The 27,177-nt window shown below is 42.3% G+C and overlaps 1 protein-coding gene across 7 annotated transcripts in view; it reads right to left on the minus strand.

Moving 5' to 3' along the window:
- KLHL13 (kelch like family member 13) overlaps nucleotides 1–27,177 on the minus strand; it is a 296,890-nt gene that overhangs the window by 174,419 nt on the left and 95,294 nt on the right. The window contains exon 1 of one of the 7 annotated variants that reach the window (XM_007507765.3): nucleotides 14,642–14,812. The exons of 3 other annotated variants lie outside the window; for them this stretch is intronic. In XM_007507765.3, coding sequence (XP_007507827.1) covers nucleotides 14,642–14,712 — 71 coding nt within the window. In that variant the 5' untranslated portion in view covers nucleotides 14,713–14,812. Of the gene's footprint in view, nucleotides 1–14,641; nucleotides 14,813–27,177 lie in introns of those variants that run through there. 3 more of the 7 variants (XM_056809582.1, XM_007507764.3, XM_056809585.1) reach the window with 3 other exon arrangements.

A 27,177-nucleotide genomic window follows, 5' to 3' on the forward strand; every position in this document is an offset into this window, starting at 1 on the left:
GCCAAGTAGAGGGGTTCCATGGGGCAGGAGTCTGGGGATGATTATTAAGAATTTGATTCTTATTACCTAAGCCACATTTTGGATTTGGTACTAGGCACTTTTCAGGAAGGATGTCAATAAGCTGATGAATGCCCAAAGGAGGGCAACTAGAATGGATGAAGGAACTCATGTTCATACCACATATAGATCACTGGCAGGAACTGGGGCTGTTTCTCATAGAGAACACAAGCTAGCTGTCTTCACCCATTTGATGGGCTGTTATATGGAAGACTGAGGTCTGACCCCAGAGGACAGACCCAGGAGCCAAGGGGAGGGAGTGGCAGAAAGGCTAACTTTGGCTGGACGTCAGGAACCCTCACCTCCCCATCACTGGAAGTCTTCGAGCAAAGGTTGGATGAACAGCCAGGGGTCGTCGGTGTGACTCCATGATTGTCACATGCCTTCCTGTCCAACTTTTGAAAGCTGGTGGCTTGCAAGCCAGCCCCCGTGATAAGTGAACTACATGTGATCTTCATGAATTTAGGGAAATGCCATTTCTCATCCTCATTTCTCTTTCCTGGTCCCCCTTCTAGTTTTTAAGTGTGTCCTCTGTGGGTGTGTATTGATTTACCAAAAAATGCTTTCTCCTATTAAAATGTGAGCTCCATGAGGGCAGGGACTGGGTTTGCTTTTTCTTTGAATCCCTGGCTCTTAGCACAGTGCCTGACAACTAGTAGACTCTTGTAAATGCCAGGCACTTGATTCCCACACAGACATTAGGCCACTGCCCCTCTACCTATACTAAGGCAAGGTCCCCACCCCCTTCCCTCCCAGCTCCTATGGTTTTCCAATTTCCTGGCCAATTCAAAATTGCTTGGGATAGTCATTTGTACTGAAATTTCACCTGAATAAAAATGGTAGAGGGGTGAGAGAGAGGAAAGAAATTAGTGCTAAAGGGTGACCTGATAGACAGGGGTCCAGAGAAAAGATAGAGGCAGCTGGATGACCCAGTGGATAGAGCGCTAGGCCTGGAGTTAAGAAGACCAGAATTCAAATCTATCTTCAGACATTTACTAATTGCATGACCCCAGGCAAATCCAATAAAAAAAAACAAAACTCTGTTTGCCTCAGTTTCTCCAATTGTAAAAAGAAGATAATAATAATAGTTACCTCACAGAGTTGTCCTGAGGATCAAATTAAATATTGGTAAAGCACTTAGCACAGTGTCTGGCACATAGTAGGTGTTAGATAAATCCTTCCCCTCCTACCCTGGGATTTCTTAAGAGACAACAGTTTTGATGGCTGGAATAATAACCTTTCATTATTCCAAATGTTTTGGGGCCCCAAAGGAGGTCACTCTGATTGTAAAGCATTGCTTTAAATCAGTGGCTTTGAAACTGTGTTCCCAGGAATTGTGTTCCATGATTTCCCAAGCCATCCCTCGGGGGCCCTTGGAAGCCAGTGTGATCATATTTATCAAAACCACTAGGTTAAGGTTGAGGGCAACAGAGCATCTGTACATATGTCAACCACAATGTGGCCTCATCTGGCTGAGGGGGAAAACAATGGACCCTCTGGATGGCTGTCATTTATGTAAAGATTTGGAATTTTCCCAATTTTTCCAAATTTCCAAAGGTTTCCTGTCCCATTATAGCACCATTGCAAGGCCACTGCACCTGGATGGAGATCATTCTACCTGAGAAGGTAGAAACACCAAGCTCTTTAGACTCGGAACAGTGAACATTCAAAAAGAAAGGAGGAGGAGGTAGGAAGGCTTTTCTGCTCAGTGGCCTCAAATGTTTCTTTGTGGTGATCCTCTGAATGCAGCTTGTAACAAAGTTCTGTTCAGGTGGGTCAGCTCAGCCAACCTCAGACAGGCAGTTCTTAACTCTGGTGTAACCTTGGGATTGGATTTCTCCCTAGATCCAATGAGGATCTTCCCAGCCTTGTCTGGCTACAACTTTGACATGGAGGACAGCCAGAAACATGGTCAAAATATGATTTGCAATAGCCACTTTCTGACTAAAGATCAGGCATCAGATTTCCTGGAAATGAGAGAATATGGAGATAACAACTTCCTCAAGGGGCTCTGGGCTCAACTTGGATCTTTAAATGAGCTATAAACAAGGCAAGGAGGACAGTGAAATGTTTGTTCATATTGACAAAGAGGCACTGACCACCTCCTTCTTAAATCTTTCTATGGATTTCTGTTCTTGACCATTGAGGGTACTCCCCCCAATGGTCAAGATTGTAACTCATCTCCCAACCTTCTGTTCCTGAGTAATTTTACCTATGTTTTCTTGTAAATCTACTACAGACGACGTACCCAATATGGGGAAGTCTCCCTCTAGGTTTCCATACATTTCATGGATGCCAGTACACGGAGTGTCTATCCGTGATACTTCTCTTTCACTACAGGACAGGTAGCCCACTTTGTGGATCAAACACTTGCATTGTTTGTCCTGGGTATGTACATTAATGAAATACATCAATGGACTTGCCATTCACTGCATGGCAAGTCTAGACCAAAGCATTTTGAATCCACTTTGTTTTTCCTATGTGAATTGTTAAATCAATCTCTTCAGTGTAACCATAGAATTCATTGAGAAGGTCCTTAGACCATCTGACATCTGATGTAATCCAAACAATATTATGCCCAAACAAGAACATCATACAATCTAGAGCAGTGATGGTGAACCTATGGCATGGGTGCCAAAGATGGCCTGCAGAGTGCTCTCTGTGGGCACATAGCTGCCCTCCCCAACCCACCAGAGTTGGTTACTAGAAAGGCAGAGGGACTTGGGCACAGCTGCTCCCTTCCCCCTCTCCACCATGCCTGATGACATTTTTTCACTTCACCCACCCCTCTGCCCAGCAGCCCAATGAGAGTGCATTCTCCCTTCCCTGAGTGGGAAAAGGGGGTGGTGGGTTGCTCCCAGCACTCAGTATCTTTAAGGGGAGCATAGCATTCAGGTTGAGGGGGAGGGCAGCACTCCATCTCTAAAAGGTTCACCATACTGATCTAGAGGGAATCTCTCTTTTCTCTGAACCTTGAACAGGACATTCTCCATGATGTCCTCCACGACAGAGACAAACATCTAAATTATTGCAACATCATGCTGGTTGGGCATCCCTGCCACAAGCCTCTTCCCACCCTGATCCACTCTCCTTCACTCAGCTGTTAAAGAGACCTTCCTAAGGTACAGATCTTACCACATTAGCAGTTTCCCATTACCTCCAGGATCAAATATCATGTCTTATGTTTGGCACTGAAAGCCTTCCCTAACTTTCCAGTCTTCTCTTACTTAACTGCCCCCTCCCTACTCCACACTCCTATACAGACTCCATGATCGCTAGCACTGCCCTCCTTTCTGGTCCTCCTTAAATATAGTTCATCTTCTGACTCCAGGCATCTTTACATACTTTCTCTCCTAATATCTTCCTTCTGGCTTCCCTGGCTTTCTTCAAGGTAGAGTTAAAATCTCACCTAAAGCAAGGTGGATGCCTTTTAAAGCAAATGACTTTCCTCTGAGTTATCCTGTCTATATTTTATCTGGATATAGTGTTTACATGATGTTTCCCACATTAGACTGTGAGCAACTTGAGAGGAGAGATTGTTCTGTCTTTCTTTGTATCCTCAGTGTATGAGCACAGTGACTGGCACACAGTAGGAGCTTAATGAATGCTAGTCAACTTTTATATATATATATATATATATCCCCATTTTAAGCACCTCTGAAAGCTACTTTTATCAGGGAATCTTGTGGGGAATCTTGTGTGATGTTAATATATATGAGAGACTCCTTATTGGGAAAGGACCTTTGAGACTACCTTTTACTCTTTCCAAGTCAAATACTTTTTTCTGATCAAGTCCTGAAAAACACAGTGAGATCTTATATTCTCTGCACCTTTCAATCAATTGTGTGGCTCTAGATATGTAATCCACTTGCTGAATACCATTTGTGACAGGCTGCCTGTTTCTTTCTCATGTTTTCATCAAGGATACCTTCAATATCTGCATAGATCATTGTCAAAGATTTTACAAGGATGAGAACGTGTGCATATGAATCAACAATCATTGGAGCTCTCTTATCAGGGTAATAATATGACTTGGGTTTTTTTCATTCTTTTAAGATCTTCCCCTTCCTGAGATATTATGGGGAGTTATTCCTCAAATTTTAAATAAGCATTTGTCAAAAATCTTCTTTGTGTCAGCCAGGTACTGGGCTAGGTATTGAGAAAGCAAAGACAAAATAGAATATGCCTTGCCTTCAAGGAGCTTCCATTCTGGGAATGAGGAAGGGAAGAGGAAGCAAGGAGAAGAGAACAATGTACAAAAATAAGTAAATACAAGGAAACTTGAGGAAAGAGTCAATCAATCAACTAAAATTTTATGAAACACTTACTATATGCCAGGTACATAGAATTGGGAATACAAAGAAAGTCATAAACAGTCTGTACCTACAAAGAATTCACAATTTAATGAATTGAAAATATTTTAGAGGGAAGGCACTAGTATTAAGAGGGACTGATAAAAGCATTAAACTCAGTCTTAAAGGAATCCAAGGAAGTCAGGAGGCAGAGGTGTGGGGGGAAATCTTTCCCAACACAGGGGACAACCAGTCAAAAAGCTGAGTTCAGGAAACGAAGTGTCTTTTGAGAGGAACAATAATCGGTCTGACTGGATCATAGAGTACATGGAGAGGAGCAAGGGATCAGATTGGGAAAGTAGGAAAGGGCCAGGTTTTGAAAAGCCTTAAAAGCTATAGAGAATTTTTCATGGCACCTTAATTTGCATTTTAAAAATGTTCTTCATCACTTAAATTTAGATAATCAGTAAAAGAATTTTAAAAGTTTTGATTCATGAGGACTTCCGGTCAAGATGGCGGCTTAGAGAAAGCTAAAGTTCAGATCTCCTGAAACCCTTCCCAACAGATCTCAAACTATAAGCTCCTAAGGCACTGAAATTCAAAACGATCAACAGCATAGACCCTGGGAATCCTCCTCCTGGACCTGAACCTTGATCAAAAGGTACGGCTCCCCTCAAAAGCCAGAACCCGAGATCACTCGGACCTAAGGGGTAGGAGCGCAGAGTCCAAGGCTCCAGGAAGCCGCAGCCCCGCCCCCCTCAGAGAGCAGGGTCGTCTGAAACAACAGCAACCCTCAGGGCAGGCAAGACAGCCTCACCAGCTGGATCCTGCTATCCAAGTCTCAGTGAAAGTCACTGCCCTCAGAGCTCCGGGAAGCCTCGGCCCCTTCCCCAACAGAAAGCAGGGTCCTCTGAAACAACAGCAACCCTCAGGGCCCACAAAACAGCCTCACGGCCAGCTATTCTGAAGGCAACTTCCAGAAAGCAACCCGACCCAGTCCAGTCGAGGGGGCACCTTAGCAGCAGGGAAACAGAGAGAGCCGGGGGAGACTGTGGCCCCCTGGTCAGACCCTTCCATTCCAGTTCCAGTGAAAGTCATTGCCTTAAGGCATACTCAGTTTAACCCAGGGGAAGCTCATAGAACCGACAATCTGCCCAGGACTAAAGCCTCTGAACACCAGACAGAGATAAGAAAAGCTAATCCTCCCCATTCAGAGATGGCAAACTCCACAGAAGCACAGAAGCCCCAAAATCCCAAGAAAAATAAGAAGAAAGGGGCGACTTTGGACACATTCTATGGAGCCAAAATACAAAATACAGAGGAGATAGAATACGATACACAAGAAAATGTTCCGAAACCTTCCAAAGGAAATGGAAACTCTCCACAAACCCATGAAGAATTTGAATCAGAAATGACCAAAAAGATGGAAGCCTTCTGGGAGGAAAAGTGGGAAATAATGCAAAAGAAATTCACGCATCTACAAAACCAGTTTGACCAAAGTGAAAAGGAAAACCAGGCTTTAAAGGCCAGAATCAGGCAGCTGGAAGACAACGATCGTGTAAAAGAGCAAGAATTGATAAAGCAAAGCCAAAATACCAAGAAATTAGAAGAGAACATAAAATATCTCACCGACAAGGTGACAGATCTGGAAAATAGAGGGAGAAGAGGTAATTTAAGAATAATTGGACTTCCAGAAAAGCCAGAAATAAACACCAAACTCGACATCGTGATACAAGATATAATCAAAGAAAATTGCCCAGAGATTCTAGAACAAGGGGGTAATACAGCCACTGACAGAGCTCACAGAACACCTTCTACACTAAACCCCCAAAAGACAACTCCCAGGAATGTAATTGCCAAATTCCAAAGCTCTCAAACAAAAGAAAAAATCCTACAGGAAGCCAGAAGAAGACAATTTAGATATAAAGGAATGCCAATCAGGGTCACACAAGACCTTGCAAGTTCTACTCTGAATGATCGTAAGGCATGGAACATGATCTTCAGAAAGGCAAGAGAGCTGGGTCTTCACAACCAAGAATCAGCTACCCAGCAAAACTGACTATATACTTCCAAGGGAAAGTATGGGCATTCAACAAAATAGAAGACTTCCAACTTTTTGCAAAGAAAAGACCAGAGCTCTGTGGAAAGTTTGATACCGAAAAACAAAGAGCAAGGAATACTCGAAAAGGTAAATATTAAGGAAAGGGGAAAGGAGAAAAATGTTATCTTCTTCTATTACTCAAACTCTCTTCTATAAGGACTACATTTATATCAATCTATGTATACTAACATGTGGGGGAAATGTAATGTGTAAATAGGGGGTAAAGAAAGACCAAATAGAATAATCTTTCTCACACAAAGATTCACATGGGAAGGGGAGGGGAAGAAAACTCCTATAAGAAGGAGAGGAAGAGAGGGTTTTTTACTTAAACCTTAATCTCAGGGAAATCAACTCTGAGAGGGAAAAACATCCAGATCCATTGGGATCTTGAATTCTATCTTACCCAACAAGGGTAGGGAGAAGGGAAAACCAAGGGGGGGAGGGGGAGAGGGAAAACAAAAAGGGAGGGAAAGAGAGGGGGGAGGGGGAGGGAACAAAAAGGGAGGGACTAAAAAGGGAAACATTAAGGGAGGGGGCAAGGGGGACTGATTCAAAGTAAATCACTGGACTAAAAGGTAGAGCCGAAGAAGAAAAGGTTAGAATTAGGGAAGGATATCAAAATGCCAGGGAGTCCACAAATGACAATCATAGCTTTGAACGTGAATGGGATGAACTCACCCATAAAACGTAGACGAATAGCAGAATGGATTAGAATCCAAAACCCTACCATATGTTGTGTTCAAGAAACACACATGAGGCGGGTTGACACCCACAAGGTCAGAATTAAAGGATGGAGTAAGACCTTCTGGGCCTCAACTGACAGAAAGAAGGCAGGAGTGGTAATCATGATATCTGATAAAGCCAAAGTAAAAATAGACCTGATCAAAAGGGATAGGGAAGGTAATTATATTTTGTTAAAAGGGACTTTAGACAATGAGGAAATATCATTAATCAACATGTATGCACCAAATAATATAGCACCCAAATCTCTAATGGAGAAACTAGGAGAATTGAAGGAAGAAATAGACCGTAAAACCATATTAGTGGGAGACTTAAACCAACCATTATCAAATTTAGATAAATCAAATCAAAAAATAAATAAGAAAGAGGTCAAAGCAGTGAATGAAATCTTAGAAAAATTAGAATTAATAGACATATGGAGAAAAATAAATAGGGATAAAAAGGAATACACCTTCTTCTCAGCACCACATGGCACATTCACAAAAATTGACCATACATTAGGTCACAGAAACATAGCACACAAATGCAGAAAAGCAGAAATAATGAATGCAGCCTTCTCAGATCACAAGGCAATAAAAATAATGATCAGTAATGGTACATGGAAAACCAAATCTAAAACCAATTGGTAATTAAACAATATGATACTCCATTATCGTTTAGTTAAGGAAGAAATCATAGAAACAATAATTTCATCGAGGAAAATGACAATGGCGAGACATCCTTTCAAACCTTTTGGGATGCAGCCAAAGCGGTAATCAGAGGTAAATTCATACCCCTGAATGCTTATATTAACAAACTAGGGAGAGCAGAGATCAATCAATTGGAAATGCAAATGAAAAAACTCGAAAGTGATCAAATTAAAACCCCCCAGCAGAAAACCAAACTAGAAATCCTAAAAATTAAGGGAGAAATTAATAAAATAGAAAGTGATAGAACTATTGATTTAATAAATAAGACAAGAAGCTGGTACTTTGAAAAAAACAAACAAAATAGACAAAGTACTGGTCAATCTAATTAAAAAAAGGAAGGAAGAAAAGCAAATTAACAGCATTAACGATGAAAAGGGGGACAGCACCTCCGATGAAGAGGAAATTAAGGCAATCATTAGAAATTACTTTGCCCAATTATATGGCAATAAATACACCAATTTAGGGGATATGGATGAATATATACAAAAATACAAACTGCCTAGACTAACAGAAGAGGATATAGAATTCTTAAATAATCCCATATCAGAAAATGAAATCCAAAAAGCCATCAAAGAACTTCCTAAGAAAAAGTCCCCAGGGCCTGATGGATTCACCAGTGAATTCTATCAAACATTCAGAGAACAGTTAATCCCAATACTATACAAACTATTTGACATAATAAGCAAAGAGGGAGTTCTACCAAACTCCTTTTATGACACAAACATGGTACTGATTCCAAAACCAGGCAGGTCAAAAACAGAGAAAGAAAACTATAGACCAATCTCCCTAATGAATATAGATGCAAAAATCTTAAATAGGATACTAGCAAAAAGACTCCAGCAAGTGAACAGAAGGATCATTCACCATGATCAAGTAGGATTTATACCAGGGATGCAGGGCTGGTTCAATATTAGGAAAACCATCCACATAATTGACCACATCAACAAGCAAACCAGCAAGAACCACATGATTATCTCAATAGACGCAGAAAAAGCCTTTGATAAAATACAACACCCATTCCTATTAAAAACACTAGAAAGCATAGGAATAGAAGGGTCATTCCTAAAAATAATAAACAGTATATATCTAAAACCATCAGCTAATATCATCTGCAATGGGGATAAACTAGACACATTCCCAATAAGATCAGGAGTGAAACAAGGATGCCCATTATCACCTCTACTATTTGACATTGTACTAGAAACACTAGCAGTAGCAATTAGAGAAGAAAAAGAAATTGAAGGCATCAAAATAGGCAAGGAGGAGACCAAGTTATCACTCTTTGCAGATTACATGATGGTCTACTTAAAGAATCCTAGAGATTCAACCAAAAAGCTAATTGAAATAATCAACAACTTTAGCAAAGTTGCAGGATACAAAATAAACCCACACAAGTCATCAGCTTTTCTATATATCTCCAACACAGCTCAGCAGCAAAAACTAGAAAGAGAAATCCCATTCAAAATCACCTTAGACAAAATAAAATACCTAGGAATCTACCTCCCGAGACAAACACAGGAACTATATGAACACAACTACAAAACACTTGCCACACAACTAAAACTAGACTTGAGCAATTGGAAAAAAATTAACTGCTCATGGATAGGACGAGCCAATATAATAAAAATGACCATCCTACCCAAACTTATTTATCTATTTAGTGCCATACCCATTGAACTACCAAAATACTTCTTCACTGATTTAGAAAAAAACCATAACAAAGTTCATTTGAAAGAACAAAAGATCAAGGATATCCAGGGAAATAATGAAAAAAAACCACATATGATGGGGGCCTTGCAGTCCCTGACCTTAAACTATATTACAAAGCAGCGGTCATCAAAACAATTTGGTACTGGCTAAGAAACAGAAAGGAAGATCAGTGGAATAGACTGGGGGAAAGCGACCTCAGCAAGACAATATATGATAAACCCAAAGATCCCAGCTTTTGGGACAAAAATCCACTATTCGATAAAAACTGTTGGGAAAATTGGAAGACAGTGTGGGAGAGACTAGGAATAGATCAACACCTCACACCCTACACCAAGATAAATTCAAAATGGGTGAGTGACTTAAACATAAAGAAGGAAACCATAAGTAAATTGGGTAAACACAGAATAGTATACATGTCAGACCTTTGGGAGGGGAAAGACTTTAAAACCAAGCAAGATATAGAAAGAATCACAAAATGTAAAATAAATAATTTTGACTACATCAAATTAAAAAGCTTTTGCACAAACAAAACCAATGTAACTAAAATCAGAAGGGAAACAACAAACTGGGAAAAAAATCTTCATAGAAACCTCTGACAAAGGTTTAATTACTCAAATTTATAAAGAGCTAAATCAACTGTACAAAATGGGCAAGGGACATGGATAGGCAGTTCTCAGATAAAGAAATCAAAACTATTAATAAGCACATGAAGAAGTGTTCTAAATCTCTTATAATCAGAGAGATGCAAATCAAAACAACTCTGAGGTATCACCTCACACCTAGCAGATTGGCTAACATAACAGCAAAGGAAAGTAATGAATGCTGGAGAGGATGTGGCAAAGTAAGGACATTAATTCATTGCTGGTGGAGTTGTGAACTGATCCAACCATTCTGGAGGGCAATTTGGAACTATGCCCAAAGGGCGACAAAAGAATATCTACCCTTTGATCCAGCTATAGCACTGCTGGGTCTGTACCCCAAGGAGATAATGGACAAAAAGACTTGTACAAAAATATTCAGAGCTGCACTCTTTGTGGTGGCCAAAAACTGGAAAATGAGGGGATGCCCTTCAATTGGGGAATGGCTGAGCAAATTGTGGTATATGTTGGTGATGGAATACTATTGTGCCAAAAAGAATAATAAAGTGGAGGAGTTCCATGGAGACTGGAACAACCTCCAGGAAGTGATGCAGAGCGAGAGGAGCAGAACCAGGAGAACATTGTACACAGAGACTAATACACTGTGGTACAATCAAATGTAATGGACTTCTCCATTAGTGGCGGTGTAATGTCCCTGAACAATTTGCAAGGATCTAGGAGAAAAAAACACTATTCATAAGAAAAGGATAAACTATGGGAGTAGAAACACCGAGGAAAAGCAACTGCCTGAATACAGCAGTTGAGGGGATATGACAGAGGAGAGACTCTAAATGAACACTCTAATGCAAATATTATCAACATAGCAATGGGTTCAAATCAAGAAAACATGTAATGCCCAGTGGATTTACGCATCGGCTATGGGGGGTGGGGGGGAGGAAAAGAAAATGATCTATGTCTTTAATGAATAATGCTTGGAAATGATCAAATAAAATATAAATAAATAAATACTCAAAGTTAAAAAAAAGTTTTGATTCATATCATTTATCAAAGTATAAGGCCCTTGGCCAGGTTCAGTTGGTTCCAGCATACCCAGGGTACACAGTAAGTGTCTGAGGCTGGATTTAAACTCAGGTCTCCCTGACTAGCCACTGTGCCAACTAGCCACACAACTAGCCAACTCTGCTTTTCTAGTAATGAACTGGGGTGGGAAGGGTAGCCAAGTGCCCACAGAAAGTGTTCTGCTGTCTTTGGCACACATGCCACAGGTTCACCATCACTGACCTAGCTCCTCTCTTGGTCTACCCTCAGGATCCTGTCACCATGGTAACACCCACAGGGGCAGGGCAGGGATTCTCTTAAATTCTGCCCACCCTCTCCCAGGTCAAAACCAGACTGTCCTTGGCATCTGTGCATACCGTCCTTCACACTCTGTTCAGAGGGTCTTTTGTGCCAGGCTCTGCGAAAAAGATAAGGTTATGGAGGGCACAGCTCACACAGCCAATGAAACTATGACACATTAGGAAATAATAATGATGATGAAGAGTGGTCAGAAAGGCAGAGTGCTAGCCTAAGCAAATCCCTTACCCTCTCTGGGCCTCAGTTTTCTCCTCTGGCAAAGGAGGGGCTCAGATGAGAAGACCTCTAATGCCTCTTTCACTTCTGCCATTGTATGATGCAATGCCACCTAAGTAAGATTTATGTTCATAGGCAAGCCCCTGGGTGCATTTGCTAATTCTGAAAGAATCAGGAGTGACCACCAAGAGGCAAAGATTATAAAGCAGCAAACAAGCCATCTGGGAAAAGCTCAATTGGACTTTGCACCAGATTCTCACTCTCAGGCAGACATGGAGAAGAGTCAAAGTCCAAGAACACTGACTCCTCCACCCCTCCCACACCCCATACTAGGCTGAGGCTATCCTTGAGTGCTCCAGAGATCACACCCAGAGATCATCAACAATTTACCCAAAGTGACCCCAGCCAGCAGATGTGTGTGTGTGTGTGTGTGTGTGTGTGTGTGTGTGTGAATGCATGAGGGAGAGAGAGGAAAGTGCAAGGGGGCATGAGTATGTATGTACTTGTGTGCATGAGAAAGAGGAGGGGGAGGAGGTAGCCGGGGAAGAGATAAGGGAAGGAAAAGGGCACTGAACAGAGCCAGGCCCATTACTACCTCAGCATCCAATAGTTAGGGCCTATCCTAGGGAGTAGTGCTCCAAAACAGGGATGTCATCTTGAATGGTTGTGGTAGGTTTTTTTAAAAAATCTTTGCACAAACAATCTCTATAATTCAAAACTATAGTAAAAGTCTCTCTTGGAAAAAATAAATATTTCTAGCAAAGGCAGGCACAGCTTATTCGGTTGCCTCCAGTGGTTCCTCAATGCCTCCAGGGTCAAAGAGAATCCTCTGTTTGGCTTAGAAAGCCCAGCCTCCTCTCACTTTTCTAGTGTCCCCCACATAGTCCTGGATGTTTCTCAGAAACATCTCCCAGCTCAGGGTGCTTTCACGTTCCTGGAATGCTCTCCCTCCTCATCTCCACCTCCTGGTTTTCTTGGCTTCCTTCAAGTTTTAGCTAAAGTCTCACCTACTGCAATCCCTCTTTTTCCGATCACCCTCAATGCCACCTCTATGCTGATTATCACTAATCTAGCATGTGCATTGTCTTTATACAGTTGTTTGCAGGCTCCGTAAGCATGAAAATCCATCGCCATCTACTTGTAGTGGCAACAAACGGGAAGTAGTTTCTGTGTAAGACAACCGGAGAGCAGCCGGATAAGTTATGTGGTATAAATGAAATAGAAAGGAAAGGCGGAAAGGCCTGTGGGAGGTGATATCAAGTAAAACCAGAGTTGTCAAAACACCTGGGAGGCAAGCAGAGAAGGCTCCTATCCCGCTTCTGTCACTCACCAGCTCTATGATCCCATGTGGCCACTATAACTCTGTGTCTCTTATTTTCCTCAGCTGTAAAATGGGGATAATAATAGTTGGACTGTCTGCTATCCTGTGCAAATTAATGGAGACACAGTAAAAGGATTCAATTTATTGGCATAAACCTTACAACGTTTTTACAGCTTAAAAAGAATTCGAATCAGCTGTAATCACTAGGCTAACTCTATGGTGCAGTGGATAGAGACAGCAAAAATGGACTTCAGATCTAGTCTGATACTTGGTAGCTATATGATCCTGGCCATTATATGGCCTCTGTTTGCCTCAGTTTCCTCATCTATAAAATAGGAATAAGAGTGTGAGGGTGAGGATCAAATGAGATAGATGTAAAAGCCTTAGCAAGGCACACTTTGGAGGTGTTATATAAAAGTGATAAGGATGATGTTGCCACCGCCTAATTTGTCCTCAAACTCCTTAACCTTTTTTCAGGAAATCATATCAAGGAAATCAGGCTTTTAACACACTTGCCACCAAGCAGGCATTTGACAAAGATTTGGTTGTTTAAAGCATCCAAAAATCCAAATTCAAAATCAGCCTTGCTCATAAGACACAGGGAAAACTGGAGAAGGGCTGGTCTGGGGAGGGAAGAGAAGTCAGTGCCAGTCACTATGCCAGCAGCAGGGGGGATATAAGGGGAGGCAGAGTGCCATCCCTGTCTTCAAGGAGCTCACATTCTAATGGGGAAGATAACACAAAAATGAGGAGGTAGGATAGGTCTGAGAAGCACAGAGCAGAGATTTGAGCTCTTTTCAGAGAAAAGACCCTGAGTGGTGTGGCTGGGTAGGGCCTGCTGGGAGCTGAGGGTAACCAGGAGAGGCAGAAGTGTGAGCATTCCAGGATGGGGGAGGGGCAGCTGATAGAGGGCACAGACTCTGGAAATGGAGTGTCCCCTGCAAGAAACAGCAAAGAGGCTCCTATTGGTGGGCCTTGGAGTAATGGGGGAGGGGGGGAATAAAATATAAGAAAACAGGAAAGTTGGGCAGAGCTTCAGAAGCCAGACAGAGGACTTTATGTCGGATCTTCGAGGTAGTAGGGAGCCATCAGAACTTAAGTAGATTTGAGGGCAGGAGAAAGAGGAACAGAACAAAAGCTTTGTCTCTCTGGACCTCAATTTTCTCACCTCGAAAACAGAAATGACTGAACTTCAAGAGTTGGAAGGATTCTTGGGGTTACCTCAGAGCAGATGGGAAACGGTCCCAGAGCTGCCCACCTGATCCTCAAAATGGCTTCCCTTGAGTGAGCCTTTCCCTCAGACAGAACATCTCTGAGGGGGGCTTTTTTACCTCAGTGTAAGCCAAGCCTGGGGGAGGGGCAGTCCAGGCTCCTCAGGCTGGTTTTTGTCCTAGGCCCCCAACTGAGCTTGGCGCTTTCTGAGGTAAAATTTGCCCTCCCACCACACTTTTGAGTCCTCAATCTGATCCTTCCCTCGAAGCAACGGAACAGCACGTCAGCTTTCCAGGCCTCCTCACCTGAAGCCACCCCAGGCCCCTCGTGTCCGACGTACCACGTACCTTATACACTGGAAGTGGTAGCAGACGTGATAGTAATGGTGGTCTGGAGAGACGCCTGAGGAACGCTTCATGGTGAATCAGAGACGCTCCAAGTCCTTCACAACCTCCCCAAATCCCACTCAGGGGACCAGGCAGCAGAGAAAGGAAGCAGTCAGTCAGGCAGCCAACCCTCATGTGAGGCCTGATGAGGTGCCACACCGACCTAAGAGGAAACTGGCTCTTCAGCGCCCCCTGCAGGAAGACAGGGAAACAACAAGCGCTGTTCTTGAGTCTAGCCCAAGACACAGCCAATCGTGCACTGAAGAAGAACCACAAATACAATCAGCCAGTGGCCCAAGTAGAAAAAGACTGTAGGAGATGAGAAGGCCCAATTGTGAAGGAGATTGAAAGGGCTAAGGAAGTGTGAAGAAAGCCAGAGACAGACTTAGGGGAGGGGAAATGGGGGGCAGGGGGAGAAAGAGAAAGACTTCAAATTTGAGCCATAGAATGAGAAGGGCTGTAGCTGAAGGGGAAATAGCCTTCCCTTTTCCCTCCTGCACTTGGCCCCACACAACTGATCATTCTTCTCAGGGCCTTGAGGAATCGCCCACGTGATGTGATTAGACTCTCTCTAGCTGGGAGGAACATGGAGTCCACCAAATGACAGTGCCACGATTTTTTAAAAAACACCTTAACAAGCCAGAATATTAAAAGTGATATGTTGAGATCAAATCAAGATAAATGAACCATCTAATCTTGGGATGCAAAAAGCCACAGAGGTCTTAAGCATGAGGCCCACGATTTGTATCAGTGTTACCATAGCAAAGAGAGCACTGGACCAGGAGTCAGAAAGACCACTGTTCAAATTTAGCCACAGACACTCCCTCATTGGGTGACCCCAGAGAGGCCACTACATCTGCATCTGCTTCAGTTTCTCAACTGTAAATCAGAGATAATAATAATAATACTTCCCTCCCAGTGTTGTTCTAGCAACTCCGATAATATCTGAAGCACTTAGCACAGGACCTGCCACATACTAGGTACTTAATCAGTGCTCATGTTCTCCCCTAACTACACTTTCCATTAAAAAAACTAAGCCCAACCCTCCCAGTAAAGAAGGAAGTATTAGATTTAAAATGCAATTTTTAGTGGGCAACTGAGTAGCTCAGTGGATAGAGAGCCAAGCTTAGAGACGGGAGGTTTTAGGTTCCAATCTGGCCTCAGACACTTCCCAGCTGCGTGACCCTGGGCAAGTCACTTGACCCCTATTGCCTAGCCCTTACCACTTTTCTGCCTTGGAGGCAATGCACAGTATTGATTCTAAGATGGAAGGGAAGGGTTAAAAAAACAAAACAAAATGCAGTTTTTAAGGCAGGTTCCCAGCCCATATCACTCTGAAGGGCCCTTCCAGATCCATTCCCTGGCTCTCTTTCTGCCCAGGAGGCTGTATTGAGCCAGATGAAGGGCACTAACCAGTGATCCACTCTTCTTCTGCTGGGTTGGAGGTTTGGGGGGAGGGGCAGAGGAAGGATCACTGACTCTAGCAGAGAAGATGCTGTCTCCCTAGCAGTCACCTCTGGGTCACCCTGCTCTGTGAAGACGTCAGGAAACGTTTCTCAGCCAAGGCAAGAGGGGGCAAGAATTACAGCACACATGCACATGTACACACGCACACACATGTATATGTACACACATGCACACGCACATCATTTCCAGGGGTCCGGAAGCCTTTTGTATATAACTGGCACGATCCAGTGTGAATGTGAAGGGTTTCTGAAAACCAGCTAGGAAAGACGCAGGCCTCCTCAGACTGGGAATAAAGGTTTGTACTGAATACCAATACATTCAGGAGCTGGGGGGGGGGGGTGCACAGGCTTACTATGGAAGCAGGACCCCTGAGGGAAAAAAGGAGCCAGGGGGCAGACAGAACGCAGGAGTCGGTGACTGCTAGACGCAGGGACACCCTAAGGTTTGGGGAGCAGCAGGCCAGCTAGCCAAAAGTAAAGAAATTGAGGCCAGACTGCTAAGGCTCAGACAGAAATCAACCATCAGGGCAGATAAGGGGTTCCGCCAGAGGATCAGCAATAGGCCAGAGAGCAGCAGCATACATACATACAGAAATGAATAAATCAAGAGTCTACTGACTCTTGGGGCCAGCTTCCCTCGCTTCCTGCCCAGTAAGGCTAGCCTTCAGGTGGGCTCAATAAGAGTTCCTGGCTGGATCTAGGAGTGTCCTTGACCAAGAGAAACTACAATGTGCTTTAAGCATCCAGAGTGCCCAGAAACCCAGATGGACGTGTAAGTAAGGCCACGAATCATACATAACGAGGGCCTCTTTGTTCAAATTATTTGCTTTGGAGAACACACTTACCACTGTAGGGGATTGGGAAATGTTTCCCATCCTTGCCTTGCTATTCCCAAGGCTGACTCTGGACAGAGCATTCCTTTCTATTCCGCGATGGGCCCCTTGGATGCTGGGCTACCACTCTGACCTCAGAGCTAAGCTTTGGGCCTTTCCTTGGAGTCCTTCCTTAGAGAGGCCCAACTGGGGAACTGGAGACCACTACTGAGCTTGCACTCCAATCCCTTCCAGCTGCCCAAGCTCACACCCTTCAAATACAGCCTTTAGGCACCCAGGGGCACCTTGAGGGCACAATGAACCATCAGAGATCTTTAGAAGAGGCTTCCTAGAGCCAGATTGCTGTAATTAAGGGAACACACATCATCCTTATCGCCACGGAAACTCTCAAAACCAGCTCTCCATAGTCTCACCTTCATGATGCTTCAGAAACAGTCCTTTGGTTTTTACTCAATTCACACAAGTCTCCCCAGACTTTTAGGCAATTTTCCCTTTCAGTATGTCTTACGATGCAAAAGTATTTTGTCACACACGTTTACCATCATTTGTTCATCCATTACTCAATTCAAAAAGAACTACTCTACTTATTTTTGAACATAACGGTTCTTTCCCTCTGTCTTTGGTCAATAGGCCTAATCCTTGGGTCAAAGGATGCACACGGTTTAGTGTCCTTCTAGATTCTTCCAATTGATTTTCCAGAAGGGCTAAACCAATTCAGACTTTCACTAACAATACCTTCATGTGTCTGTTTTCTTGTAGCTCCTCCAACAATTGTCATTTCTCTTTTTTGCCAGCTTTGCCAATCTGATGGGTGTGAGGAAGAATTTCCGAGTTGTTTTAATTTGTGTTTCTCTAATTAGTGATTTGAAGCATTTTTGATGTGGTTGGATTTCTTTCTTTTAAAACCTGCCTACAGGGGAACAGTTGGGAAGATCAGGGGATTGAGAGCCAGGCCTAGAGACGGGAGGTCCTAGGTTAAAATCTGGCCTTGGACACTTCCCAGCTCTGTGTCCCTGGGCAAGTCCCTTGACCCCCATTGCCTAGCCCTTACCACTCTTCTGCCCAATTCCCAGTATTGATTCCAAGACAAAAGGAAACGGTTTTAAAAAAAGGAGGGGGCAGCTTGGGTAGCTCAGTGGATTGAGAGTCAGGCCTAGAGATGGGAGGTCATGGGTTCAAATCTGACCTCAGACATTTCCTAGCTGTGTGATCCTGGGCAAGTCACTTGACCCCCATTGCCTAGCCCTTTCCACTCTTCTGCCTTACAACCAATACACAGTAGTGATTCTAAGGTGTATGGTGAGGCTTTAAAAAAACCTGCCTGCTCTTGACTTTTTATTCCCCCAGATAATTTACTTATTTTTTTCTAGCTCTGAAGTAATCCTTTGGTAGTGTGGTATGGCACAGAATAAGCAAAGGAATTTAGAGAATCTTATAATTTTTATTATATTATAGCAACCTATTCATGAGAAATCAATAACCATGTAGGAGGCACAGTGGACAGAGCTCCAGGCCTAGAGTCAAGACCCGAGTTTTAACACAGCCTCGGATACTTACTAGTCATGTGACCCTGAGCAAGTCACTTTACCCTGTTTGCCTCGGTTTCTTCATCTATAAAATGAGCTGGAGAAGGAAAAGGCAAAACATTCCAGTATCTTTGCCCCCCCCCAAAAAAAACAACAACACCCAAATGGGGTCACAAAGAGTCAGACAGAACTGAAAACAACTGAACAACAATTTTATAACCTGCAATTTTGCTGAACTTATTACTTCAACTAATTTTTTTAGTTGATTTCTTTGGATTTTCTAGCTAGATAATCATATTATCTGCAAAAAGCAAATGATTTTGTTTCCCCTTTGCTTATTCCTTTGATTTTTTTGTTTGTCTTGTTTTACTGCTATAGTTAACATTTCTTTTTTAAAACCCTTACCTCCTCTCTTAGAATCAATCCTGAGTATCAGTTCCAAGGCAGAAGAGTGGTAAGGGCTAGACAATAGGGGTTAAGTGACTTGCCCAGGGTCTCATAGCTAGGAAATGTTTAAGGCAAGGTTTGATCCTCCCATCTCCAGGCCTGGCTCTCTATCTCAAGGGTCCCCAAACTTTTTACACAGGGGGCCTCAGACCACTGGAGGGCTGGACTATAAAAAAAAACTATGAACAAATGTGTATAGCGCTGTCTGGGATAGCAGAGGCTGCAGCCCTGGCTGGGATGGGCCTGTCACACCTTGTACAGGCCCATCACCGCCACCACTATACCGGGTAGCAGTCTACACAGAGCGGAATCCCCTACCCCAGATTGCCACTCATCATGCTGATGTTTTCCATTGTGCAGCCACATAATCCTTTTCACGATGCCTCATTCTCATTCAGTCACTCTCAGAACAAGGCACCACGCAAAGGATTATGTCACCAGAAGTAGTACTGTATGTGAGTGACCCTGTGCTTTGCAGCCCTGCCACATACAGTGCTGCTCTCACTGACCTCCAATGAAAGAGGTGGCCCTTCTGGAAGTGCGGTGGGGCCGGATACATGGCCTCAGGGTGCTGCATGTGGCCTGCAGGCCATAGTTTGGGGACCCCTGCTCTGTCTACTGAGCCACCTCACTGTTCTTTAAAGCTAGCATTTCCAGCACTATGTTGAATAATAGTTGTGATAATAGACATCTTTGTTTTACCCCTGATCATATTGGAAGGTCTTCCACCTTTCTTCATTATAGGAGAGATCATTTGAGGCCAGGTGAGCCCGATTTAAAAATAGCAGTTGCCTTCCCTGCCCACGTGGGCTAGAATAGAGTCTCTATGCAATGAGGTCACACGTGTAAAGTAGAAGCAGAAACCATCATAGCTAGCAACCTGAGTAAAGTGCTCACTGTACATTATAGTAGAGGAAACTAGATTGGGTTATGATTTTTCCAAGAGCTCTGAGAAGTACTTTGTAATGACAGATGGAAGATTAGGTTGCATCACCACCAATATATGAACTAAGCTATACATATGCTCTAATCCACTGCCATTCATAAAAAGATGTTGACGCAACAGATAAGCAAACTGAGGAACAATGATAAGTGCCGGGTAAGTGGCTTTTAAAGTGGATTCATGGATGGGGAATCCAATGATTGGCATAGAGCTCATCATAAGAGTCCATACATTCCTCTAGAAAACTTTTGATGAGCAATAAAATAAACAGTTATTGGGAATAGAAGAAAATGGCATTTTCAAGAAGCCTCGGTGGAAGGCAGAGCTCTCACATTCCTGACGAGTTAAATTCTGGGTCTCCCCATTGAGCTGTGAAATCAGGTTTTCTTGTTATTTTCCTGAGAGAACAACAGCAGTGCCCAAGAATCTTACGTTCTATTTATTTGATTGCTACATGGGGATCATAAATTCTACTTACAATAAAGTTGTAGCAACCAACTGCTTCATCTTTTCCTTCTTTCACATTAAAATTCACAGCAAATGTCAAGTCATTCATTGCTATCCAGACACCAGTGTGAAAGCACAGCTCTAAGGGTCGATGAATTTAAGAAATGAACATCCACTCAGTTAATAAATGTAGTACAATGTCTCCCTGAAGGGGCATGATCACTGAGATGACCACAGCATCAGTGTGGCAAGCATGCCCATCCAGAAACACTGCCATTCCTGTAGCTACAAGTAAGCAAAGAAACAAGAGATGGACACTTAATGGACCTGACTGCTAAGTAAGAATCACATACACACACATGCACATGCACACGTACACACACACATCCCAAAACAAGAATTACAAAGCTAGACCAGTATCTCTTGAGGAATACACTGGTTTCCTCTCTTACTAGGTTAAAGTAACAGAATATTGAATTAGAATTTGACTAATGCTCCCAGAGACATCTGGGAGGAGGCAGTCAATTGGGAAAATGGGTGGCAGGAACACATCTATTTGTTTTAAACTTTTGTTGTTCACCTTGCCCTTTATATTAAGTAAAATGTCTTTGGCTTTGGCCCAATATGTAAAAAGACATGGGAAGGTTTGCATGCATTCATTTGAATAGATCTGAATCGAACCCAGGTTTTAAAAGCTTCAAAATAATGAGAGGGGTGCTATATGTAAGTCTGATACTAAGTAATTCCAACTTATTTATCTTTCCCCAGGTAAGAACACTAATAAACTGAGTTCTTTGGGAAAGTCAGTCTTTCTTTCTCTCCAAGGCTACAGGTACAAATGTCAGTCACTTTTTCTATAGCTACTCTAATCCCTCTAGAAGAACACAAGCTTCCATTTTGGGAAAAGTCCCTTTTCACTGACTTCCTTCAGGAAAGCCGACATCTGCCTTGTTCCTTTCTGCAGACACCTTGTCCGGACAAAGTCATCGCTCCAGGTCTGACTTTCTCACTAGGATCTAGCAAGGCATAAGCTGATGGCTGGCATGTATGCACCACTTCACAGAATCAGCATTTTTGAGTTGGCATGGACCTCAGCAGCCATCTGGTCCAATTTATACTCCCAAAGGAATCCCTACTAGGACATACCCAACAAATAGCCATCCAACCTCTTCTTGTAAATTTTCCCTGAAGAGGAACCTGCCAATTCCCAAGATAGCTCTTTCTGTTTTGGTATAGTTCTCATCATCAGAATGAGCTTTTCTGACATGATGCCTGAACCTACTTCTTTGTAACTTAACCCCCTTGTTCCTAGTCTTGGAGCCTACAGTTCTGCCAATTAATTAATTAAGCCTTACCCAATCTGAAACTAGAATGTCTGAAGCCCACTCATAGAGTGCTTTTGGTTGATAGACCAGGCACATAGGTACTTAGAATGCTCAGGAAAGAGCTGACATGCCACCTGCAAACTTCCCTCTCCAAAGTCACTTTTTCACAATGCTTGTCTTTCTTGATGCTGTTAACCACTCTTTTCTCCTGTTAACCAACTTCTCTTCTCTGGGTTTTCATGATTTTGTGCTCTCCTGATGCTCTTGTACTTCTCTGATTGTTCCTTCTCAGATCTGCTGGCTTTTCATCTATGTAATACCTACTACCTCTGAGTGTTCACCAAGGCTTTTAACTAGCTCCTCTTCTCTTTTTGTTCTATGCTATCTCACTTGATGACTTCATCAGTTTTTATGAGACTAATTGTTGTCTTTAAGCAGATGATCCCTGTATCTATTTATCCTGTCCTGGTGTTCCTCATGAGCCTGTTAGACATTTTAAACTGGATACCTTGTAACCATTTCACACACAAAATGTCCAAAACACAATTTTTCTTCTCGCGAACGCAGACTCAAGATGGTGGTGTAGAGGCAGCAAAAGTTCAGACCTCTGAAACCCTTCATTATCAATTACAAACTAAATGCTCCTAGGGGACTGAAAATCATACCTAACAACAAGACAGAGCCAAGGAACCCTCCTGCTGGACACAATTCAAAAGGTACACCCCCTAAAAGCCAGAATTCGAGAACACTTGGGTTTAAGGGGAAGGAAGTAGGAAGGTCTCAGGACCCCTCCCCCTTGCACCTAGAGGGCTAAGCCTCCAGTGGCAGTGGGAACTTCTGGGCGGGCAAAGGCTCTGATCTGGAGGGTGTGGGCAGGGCTGTGCCAGGCTCAGAGCATTGAATATAGGTGGTGGGGAAGGATCTGGAGAGGGAGCACAGAGTAGGCAACCTGTTCACAGTGGCAGAGACCCTCCATATTTCTCCAGCCTTCCAGGAGGTTTTGACCTCAGAACACATCCAGTCCAACCCAGCTGACCTTAATCCCATCAAAAGTCTTCAGAGGTCAGGGAATCCCAAGCTCCAACACCCCTCCCTCATAGATTGATGGACTTTAATCCAATAAAAAATCTCCAGAGGACAGGGAAGCTCAAACTCCAACATCCCTCCCCCACAGACTTCACCGAGAGATCTCCTGACAAAGTTCCAAGAGGGGAGACTGACAGAAAGCCCCAAAACAAAAAAAAAGAGAGAGAGAGAGGAGCAAGAGCACAGACAAATACAGGGAGTAAATAAAGGGTAAATATGAGCAAACAAGAGAAAAAGAAGAAAGAAATTACAATAGACAGCTTCTACACAGGCAATGAACAAAGAGCAAATGGAACAGAGGAGGAGGGATCATCAAACAATAAATCAGAAATCCCAGGGAATTGTATTCAGGTTTTGGAAGAGCTCAAAATTAAATTCAAAACACAATTAAGAGAGGCTGAAGACAATTGGGAAAAGAACTTAAAAACTAAGATAAGTCATCTGGAAACAGAAAATAATGTCTTGAAAGCCAAAATCAACCAGCTTGAAATATGAAGCAAAGGAGATGAAAGAGGAAGCAAAGAGGATGAAAGATGAGGCAAAGGAGATAAGAGATAAGATAAAGAGAATGAAAGATGACCTCTAAAGAAAATCAGACCAAAATGAGAAGGATTACCAAAAAGCCAGGGATGAAATCCAGTCTTTAATAACCAAAATACAACAACTAGAATAAAGTGACTTCACAAGGCAGCAGGACACTATAAAACAAAACCAAAAGAATGAAAAAATTGAGGAAAATACAAAGCATCTCATTCACAAAACAGAGGATTTAGAAAATCATTCGAGGAGAGACAATTTAAGAATCATTGGTCTACCAGAAGACCATGACAAAAGAAAAAGCCTGGACATAATGCTACAGGAAAGTATCCAAGAAAACTGCCCTGATATTCTAGAACAAGAGGGAAAAGTGGAGATTGAAAGAATCCACAGATCACTTCCTGTACTTAATCCCCAACTGACAACACCCAGGAATATTACAGCCAAATTCAAGAACTATTAGACCAAAGAAAAAATACTACAAGCTGCCAAGAAGTCATTCAGATACCATGGAACCACAGTGAGGATAACACAGGATCAGACCAGACCTGAACAGAAAATTTGATGCCCAAGCACAGAACTCAAGAGAATCATCAAAAGGTAATTAAGAAAGAGGGAAAAAAGACAAGCAAAATAAAAAAAAACTTTTTTAAGAGACCCAATAAGTTAAAATGATATGTATCCCTATAAGAAAAGAGGTCATTGGTAACTCTTAAAAATTGTTATTATCACCTGGGCAGCTAGAAGAATTACACTTAGAGGCAACAGTGACAAACTGTATAGGATGAAATGACAAGACATAAATAGGTATATAGATAAATGTATGCATAAATACATATACATGTATATATATATATATATATGTACAACTAGAGCTAAAAAAAGAGGTTAATACAAAATCTTCTCTTCTGAATTTCTCCTTCACTGTTGAGGTACCACTGTCCTCCCAGTTTCCCAGCCTTGAAAATCCAATCTTTCTCAGCTCTTTGTTCTCGTTCTCCCTATGTAATAATGTATAAATGGAGATTTTGAACCTTTGAATTAATTCTCCAGAAGTCCTTAGTATTTCCCAAAATTCCCTATAATCTCTCTTGCATCTCCACATTGGCAGGATCATGTTATTGCTATTTAATTGGCGGTAACTCCTCCCACGTCCTCTTTTTGGGAAACAATCAGCAGTAATGGTGGTGAGTAGGGATGGCTGAAAATGACTTCTGGGGAATGAAGTCAAAGGTTCAAAATCTCCATTTATACAATATCCAATTAGTTGCCAAATTTTGCTATTTCCACCTTAAAAGCATCTCTCACATTCATCCCTTTCTCTCCCTTCTGTTGAGGTACCAAGGGGCATAATAGTAGAATCATCCTTGGTACCTCAACAGAAGCAGGGATGTAGGGCTGTAGCATGGAGTAGGGATGGATGAAGGGAGATGATGCTAAATTACATTCTGTACATATCTAAATTGAGATGAAGATGGGGCCACGACCTTAGAATTATCCTTCGTGCTTTTCTCTCTCCTTCATTCATTCCCCCTATCTAAAGAGTTTCTAAAGCAATATTTCTCACATCCATTCTCTTCTTTCCACTCCCATGTCCACTGCCCCAGTTTAAGCTCTTATCCCCTCTGAACCAGATTCCCTCCATAATATAATGGGTCTCCCTATTATTCCAGTTTGTCTCTTCTCCAATTCACCCTCCATATAGCTGCCAAAATAATCTTCTGAAGGCATCTGCCAATATCACCCTCCTGCTCAAAACCATTAGGATCTTCTCCCAGTAACCTCTAGGATCAAATACATTCTGGAGGGAAGTTTGGAACTCTGTGCAAAGGGCTATAAAGCTGTGCATACCCCTTGATCCTATATACCAAATAGATCATAAAAACCTACTTGTGCAAAAATATTTATGTCAGTTCTTTATGTGGTGGCCAAGAATTGGAAACTATGGGTTTTCCCACCAATTGGGGAATGGCTGAAGAAATCATGGTATATGTTGGTAATCGAATACTATTGTGCTCAAAGGAATACTGAGAAGGCTCATTTCATAAAAGGTTGGAAAGTTCTAAGTGAACTGATTCAACCAAGCAAAATAAGCAGAACTGGGAGAACACTGTACGTAGGGACAGCAATATTGTACAATGATCAACTGTGAAAACATGGCTACTCTCAGCAATGCAATGATCTGGGACAATCCTGCAGGACTCATGGCAGGGAATGCTATCCACCTCCAGAAAAAGAACTGTTGAAATCAAATGTAGGCCAAAGTATGCTATCTTCCACATTAGCTTATTTACTGTTTTATTTGGGGGGGTTGGGATTTATACGAACATTCTCGTATAATAATGGCCAATATATAAATATGCTTTATATGATAATACATGTATTATCCAGATCAAATTATTTGCCAACTCTGAGAGGATGGAGGAAAGGGAGGGAGGGAGACAATTTGGATCTTATAATTTCAGAAAACATATGTAGAAAATTATTATTGCATGTAATTGTGAAAATAAAATATCTTTGAATAAAAAAGGTTTGCAGGTATTAGACATGGAGAGTAACAAAAAACATCATAAAGATGAGATATGGATCTGCTGGGTGGCTTAGGGAATAGAGAGCCAGGTCCAGAGACAAGAGGTCCTGGATTCAAATTTGACCTCAGATACTTCCCAGTCGTGTGACCCTGAGCAAGTCACTTAACCCCCATTGCCTAGCTCTTACTGCTCTTCTGTCTTGGAACCAATACTTAGTATCAATTCTGAGACAGAAGATAAGAAATTTTTTTTTAATAAAACCCTCATCTTCCGTCTTGGAGTCAATACTGTGTATTAGCTCCAAGGCAGAAGAGTGGTAAGGGCTAGGCAATGGGGGTCAAGTGACTTGTCCAGGGTCACACAGCTGGGAAGTGTCTGAGGCCAGATTTGAACCCAGGACCTACCGTCTCTAGGCCTGACTCTCAATCCACTGAGCTACCCAGCTGCCCCCAAGATTTTTTTAAAAAAGAATGAGATCGATGATGGTCTAAAGGACTGGAAAAAACTATATTATTGGTGTGGAGCTATTCCTCATTCAACCATCTGTATGTAGGCAAATTGTTCATTTGTCACAGCTAAGATCAGAATTTGTTTAAAAAAACTAATAAGAAAGAGCAATAGTGAGAAAAGCATATGGTATACAACTGAAACAATTTAAGGCGGAATTATTTAAACTAATCTGGTCTTTAAGAACTACAGTAGACTAAATTCAGTGCTAGGGGAGCCTGGATCTAGTTCAAGGGATAAGACTTCCTTTTCTCACACTCTTGAGCTCATTAAAATAACCACCCTGGCATCCCAGGGACTGTTTTACTCACAACTTGTGTTATAGCTTATGTCTGATTCTCCCTGAAGAGGGAAAAATAGACATACACGATATATGATATAAACTGGGTGTCCTGCTGGCCATGGTAAACAGATAGAATTACTGAACATGGATTCCCAGCATGTAGTAACAGATTTGGTAACTTAATGAACCAATGTTTCATTTTGCTATGAGGCTGATGGTTAATGCTCTTCAGATCATAAAACAGTTTGAAATCAGTCAGTCAACTAGTATTTATTAAGCACTATGTGTTAGGTACTGTGCTAGGTGCTAGAGATACCAAGAAATAATTAACCATTTCACATTTCATTTTGCTCAAGTCAGATCAGTTCTGATGATAAAATAAGCCAAACTTGGCCTCTCTCCTAGAATTGGAGGCCATTCTCTCTTTTTGTTGTTGTTTATTTAAAATCTTCACCTTCCGTCTTAGAGTCAATACTGTGTATTGGTTCCAAGACAGCCGAGTGGTAAGGGCTAGGCAATGGGGATCAAGTGACTTGCCCAGGGTCACACAGCTGGGAAGTGTCTGA

The sequence above is a fragment of the Monodelphis domestica genome, chromosome X (genome assembly GCF_027887165.1).
Source record: "Monodelphis domestica isolate mMonDom1 chromosome X, mMonDom1.pri, whole genome shotgun sequence".
In the NCBI taxonomy this organism is placed as follows: domain Eukaryota; kingdom Metazoa; phylum Chordata; class Mammalia; order Didelphimorphia; family Didelphidae; genus Monodelphis; species Monodelphis domestica.